Source organism: Camelus bactrianus, chromosome 13 (assembly GCF_048773025.1).
Source record: "Camelus bactrianus isolate YW-2024 breed Bactrian camel chromosome 13, ASM4877302v1, whole genome shotgun sequence".
NCBI classification, from domain to species: Eukaryota; Metazoa; Chordata; class Mammalia; order Artiodactyla; family Camelidae; genus Camelus; species Camelus bactrianus.
The window spans coordinates 45,638,274-45,644,273 of NC_133551.1; the positions used below are offsets into that span (position 1 = coordinate 45,638,274).

At 35.0% G+C, this 6,000-nt stretch overlaps 1 protein-coding gene across 6 annotated transcripts in view; it reads left to right on the forward strand.

The window, feature by feature from the left end:
* The window catches only part of STIL (STIL centriolar assembly protein), a 129,671-nt gene extending 124,341 nt beyond the window's left edge, over positions 1-5,330 (forward strand). For all 6 annotated transcript variants that reach the window (XM_074376524.1, XM_045513766.2, XM_074376523.1 and 3 more), the window contains one exon: positions 3,830-5,330. In XM_074376524.1, coding sequence (XP_074232625.1) covers positions 3,830-4,619 — 790 coding nt within the window. In that variant the 3' untranslated portion in view covers positions 4,620-5,330. The remainder of the gene's footprint in view (positions 1-3,829) is intronic.
* The last annotated feature ends 670 nt before the right edge of the window (positions 5,331-6,000 follow it).

The following is a 6,000-nucleotide window of genomic DNA, read 5'->3' on the forward strand; positions in this document are numbered from 1 at the left end:
TGTTTACTGGACCCCTCCCCTCATGTCAGAACTGAAAAGAACTTGTCAAGTTGTTTCTTACTATTTTTAATATTGCTGTGATGAACATCTTTTTGCAAAGATTGCATTTGTTAGGTATTTCACCAATACTTCCACTCATTTTACTTCAGTAAATATGTATTGAACTTCTATTGTGAGCCTGCCATGAGAAACATCATGGTATACAAGATAACCTAGCAAAGACATCTTTCCCCTCATAGAGCTTACAGCTCAGTGGAGAAGGCCCACAGATAGTCAATTATAACATACTCTAATACTTGCTATGAAGAGGAAGGAGATAGTCTGCTGTGGAAGCACATAGGAGAGGTACCTAATATTAAGCAGTATTTTCATACTGTATTCTAATTACTGTATATTAAAACTGCCCATTTTAAAGATCTATGCTAATTTAGACCAAAAAATCTTAAATTATATTTAATCTATATGTTATTGATTATTAATGGGTTCTATATATTGTGATTTAAAATAAAACTGCACTGAAATTATTCCTCTAACACATAGAAGTCAGATTTTGTTTGTCTTCAGCTGAGAGGAGATTCCAAACATAAGACTATCCAAAGCCTACCTGATTAATTCACGTTGTTTCACAGTTTGTCTTGCACTTAGTTTTTTAAATCTCCTACCACTTGCTACTAAATTCCAGTTTACCCACCATTGGCATTTGCAGAGTTCCTTGCTGTCACTTTTACCTGGAATGCTCTTTTTCATCTTTCTGTTTGCCAGAGTCCTCCTTATGCTTCAGAGATGAACTCAGATGTTACCTCCTTTGTCAGTTTCCCTGGACCCCTCACCAGAATATTGATGTTTTGTAGTCTCAGAATACCTTATTTCTAATAGATTATATAGCATGTTCTTGTGATAGCCTTTCCAGCAAGACTGTAAGTTTTCTCTGTCTCTGAATCCTCATTGCCTCTACCACACTTAGTGGGTCTTCATGGATTGCTAAATGAATGAAATCTCACCTACTCAGGTCATCACTGCAGTGTACAATGAATGTATTATTTTTAGTACCTCTGTAATACTTACTGTCAGTATTTATGGCCTTGTGTTGTTATCTTTTAATACATGTTGGTACAATATAACCAGTGTGCTAAAAGTGTATAAGGCAGTTGTTTCGAATTTAAGATATATTTTCCTACAGAAGTAGTGTATAAGTTGTAGCTTAGTATTCCAGGAAAGTAATATTTATAATCCTTGTAATACCTGCTATTCTTCTAGTTTTGTAAACCAGCTAGCCTTTGTCATTGTGCCTATGTGAAACCTTATTTCACTTTCCAGTTCTGGACCCCAGGAGCATAGCATATCTCTCCACCAGAAGAGTAGCAGAGACAGGGGAAGATTTCCTTTCTGCCTTCCTGTTCCATAACACTGCAGAGATTAAGAAGGTCCAAAAGCAGGAAGACAATGAAAGAAGGTCCCAGATATACCTAGAAATCACAGGGAAGATGGAGGACTGGCTGCAGCCTCTACAGGCATATTCTCAATTGAAGTAATTTTTTTTTAATTCAAAACAGATCTTAAGCAGTCTGTCTAGTTCCTTCCTTCTCTCTACTTGAAAACACTAGGTTTTCTCTACTGGAAAACCCTATGTAGGATAAGTAGGACATAACTAATCAGGATTCAAACAGGACAATAAGTCCAGGTTGGTTTTCATCTTTAAGTTGGAATAATTCCTTTAATTGTTGGCGTGTGACTCTCTAAACCTAAGTGGACTCTCATGATCCTTTTGTGACTGCACGTCTAATGTGATTCTAACATAGTATATCTGTGATCAAAGCTTTTAGGATTTGCTTAGTGGAATGCTCTCCTTTTGCTTTTCATCTTAATTACCATAGTGTTTATATGCATTGGTTCTGTGTAATATTGACTTGTTTTGTTTTCAAAGTAATTTTTCCCAGCCCCCAAATTGAAACTAGCTAGCTGTGTTAGACAGTGAAACTTGAAGAAACTTCTAGACTAATACTGATTGCTTTCATGGATTTTTATAGATCTTTTAACCATTCTATAAAAGAAAATCTAATTCAAATTAGATCTACTTTTTCTAAATATTTTTATTTTGATTTAGAAGGTTTTAGTTGCTTTTTCATATTATTTACATTAATATTATCTATAGATATTATACTTATATATTTAATATGTACATGTCTTCTGATTTAATAAGCAAATTGCTTATGATTCTGAGGAAATAGGCAAAGAAAGTAGAAAAAGACTTTATATTCAGAAGATATTACCACTATGAATATATCATAAAAGAATAATGTTTGGATAGATTGGTAGTGTCTCTTCCATCTTATTAAGACAGTCTTCAAAGTAGTAATACCAAGAGGGTTAAAGAAGAATTCCAAGGGAGTATAAAGACTAGCGTTATGGAGCACACTGTTCCGCTGTTTGGTGATGCCATCATTAGTTTCAGGGAATATTAATGGTTGAAAATAGTTTATTCAAAACTTCAGGTGCTTATGAGAATGAAAATACCTGATAATTTGGTTTTGGGGGTAGGGATGCAGGCAGTGGCTGGCATATATAAAATAGCTGGATTTCTTCATTGGATGATTTGGAAATAGCATATTCTTTGACTAGAATATAATAACAATATAAGTAACCTATATATAATATATTAGTACACAGAGGACTCTAATTTTTAGGGAACATAAAAACATTGATAGCAAAATACAAGTTGCTTCATACGGTATAGTGAGACAGTGGTGGTTATAAAGCCCAGAGAGTAAGACCTGGTCTCAGCTTGCTGGTTACTAGCAGTTCAACTTAGGGAAATTATTTTAAAAGTTTCTATTCCTTAGTTTTCTGAACTGTAAAATAAAGATAATAAAAATACCTATTTTATTCATTCAGTAAATATTTATTGAGTGCCTACCCTGTGCCAGGTACTGTTCCAGGCACCAAGGCTCCTGCAGTCGTGGGGGAAATAGACAAAACCTTTGCCCTCATGCTTTCATGAGGGAGCCAGATGATAAGTAAGAAATGTGGGCTAAATATATAGATAGCCATAAGTGCCAAGGAGAAACAGAATAGGGAAAGGGAAATGTGAAGTATTGGAGTGGAGATTAAGGTTGAACTACCTGATAGGGACAACCCCCCCAGGGAAAGGTTACTGCGAGGATTGAATAAGGTACTGAATGTTTAGCAGAGTGCCCGGCACATAATGAAGCATCAATAAAAATTAGCAGCTATTATTGTATATGTGATATACAGGAAAAGGCAAGTCACTTAATTACTAATAATGAGATAATGCCAACCAAACTGAGTTGAGGATTATATCTAACGAAAGAAAATTAGTATATATGCACAGATGTCCATGTCCAGAGACTGACTGATGTTTTTCATTCATTACAAATGGAATCTCTTCAACTATGAACAACTTAATATTCTGAGCTACTCACCAAAGCTTGTGATGTTATATTGTCAAGTGTGTTTTCTGTTTGACATTATTTTTATTTTACTTTATCAATATTGAAAAACTTTACATTTGGGGGGGTCTTGTATTTGGTCTTAAAACCATAACTTATGTATAAATTTAGGAAAATTAATTTGTGTCCCACTTTCATTCTTTGAATCATGGATTACCTTCTAGGTTATCGTATTTATCCCTTGAATGTTTCTGGATCATCAAGATTTAGATGTGTGAGAACTGAGATAAAAGGCACTATCAGCCATAAAGCTGAAGATCTTTTGTTGCTTTGTTGCTTTCATAGAATGGAACATATTTACAATAACGCTGCTTAGTACTCAAAATGAGATAGATGATGGCTTGCTCTGTTCTGTCTTTCAGTGTGTTGGCATGCATCAGCCCTGAAGCAGTGATCTCTGGATTAAACTATATGTCATTTGCTAACGTTGGCATGAGTGGCTTAAGCCCCAACGGTGTGGATTTGAGCATGGAGGCAAATGCTATAGCTCTGAAATATTTAAATGAAAATCAGCTGTCACAACTGTCTCTCACTCGATCAAACCAAAATAACTGTGACTCATCTTTTAGCTTTCTACATATTAATACAGACAGAAGCACAGTGGGGCTTAGTTTAATTTCACCAAACAACATGTCATTTGCAACCAAAAAATATATGAAGAGATATGGACTCATACAAAGCAGCGACAATAGTGAAGATGAAGAGGAACCTCCAAACAATGTAGATAGGAAGAATGAGCATTTGGTGAATCAAAACCTTACGTGCATAGCCGAACAACTTGGTTATCAGAAAGAGCCTCCTAGGAATGCTTGTGAAATAACTAATTGTTATAACTGTGAATCCACGGGCACCCACACAGATATGCCAGTATTGAGAAATATTACAAATGAAGTTGTTCAGCCAAAAACAACACAGCAGTTGAATGAAAACCCAGCTTTCTTCTTAAAGAACCTTAAACCAAGTCCTGCAGTGAACCTCCGAACTGGAAAAGCAGAGTTTACCCAACATCCTGAGAAAGAAAATGTAAGGGACACCCCAGTTTTTCCTGAGAGTTTGAAGCCTTCTGAAACTTTAAAGCAAATGAATAGTATGAATTCAGTAGGCACCTTCTTAGATGTAAAGCGTCTCAGACAGTTGCCAAAATTATTTTAAACCTTTAGCTGCCCTCCTGATAATTAGGACAGGATGTCTCCTGAAGATACTTAGGGAATAGTTTTGGAATTCCTAATTATTCTAGGGATTGCTGTGTTTCTTGGTAGCAGCTTATGACAAAGAGCCAAACAGGTGACCTGATTGTCTTTGAGATGACTGGCCTGTACGAGGGCTGAGTGTTCTTTGTTAAAATAGAGCTGTTCAGCATCACTGGAACTTTAAAAAAAAAGAAAGAAACAAATCCTGAGATGAGTTATTTCAACAAATTTAGATAAGTAGGTACTATCCAACTCTGAATCTGAACTGTTCTTTTATGCTGTACATTTTGAAAAGTAAGTCTGTTTTCCCAGCATTTTGCACTTCTGCATCTACCCAGTGTCACCTAAAAGACCATAAGATGAAGTTATCATGACCTTGATTAAATTAGCCAAATCAACCCTTATTGAATTTAAGGGGAAAGTTTTATTTTTTTAAATTAGATATTTTATACAAGGAGTATATTTATCCTCTTAATTAAGAAGCATATTTGTTAAATTTTGTGGAAGTAAAACTTTTGTACTGTGGTGGGTTGATGTTAATGCAACATTTTCGACATATAGCACTAGCTATCACAATAAGACAACTATTGAGTATGAGTGTGTTCTATAAACTTGGTGAGTTTTTCAAATGTTTTAATTTTTTAATGGAACTTAATAAAACTGTCTAGATTGACTGCTTTCCTTTGTCATCTGTTATAGCACATCCTCTCTACTTTAAAAAACAAAAACAAAAAACTTTAGACTCCCCAGAATTTAAAAAATGATACAGAGAGTTTGGGTATAGCAACCCACAATGATAATATCTTACATAAACATAGTAAGTAAATGATCAAAACCAAGAAATTGACATTAGGTACAACAGTAGTAACTAAGCCACAGATCTTTCCAGTTTCACAAGTTGCTCCACTCATTTACTTTTTGATGTATGACTGTGAAATTTTATCACGTAGATTTGCATAACCACCACCACAATAGCATACAGAACTATTTCATCACAAAGAAATTCCCTAGTACTATTAAAATACAGCCTCCCTCCAACCCATTCCTGGCAACCAATGATCTGATCTCTATCACTGGAATTTTGTCATTTTGAGAATGCTAATATAAATGGAATCATAGTATGCATTGTCTTGATTGGTTTCCACTCAGCATAATGTCCTTGAGATCCAACCAACTTGTTGAGTATATTGATAGTTGCTTCCTTTTTTCCTCTACCTTCTTAAAAAATAAGTTTTAAATGGTGATTTCTGAATCTAAATGGAAAAAGTCCTCATTTACTTGAGAGAGAAAGGTCTTCCGTTGAAGTTAAATTAAGATGCCATTGCTATCAAAATGTGATGTGT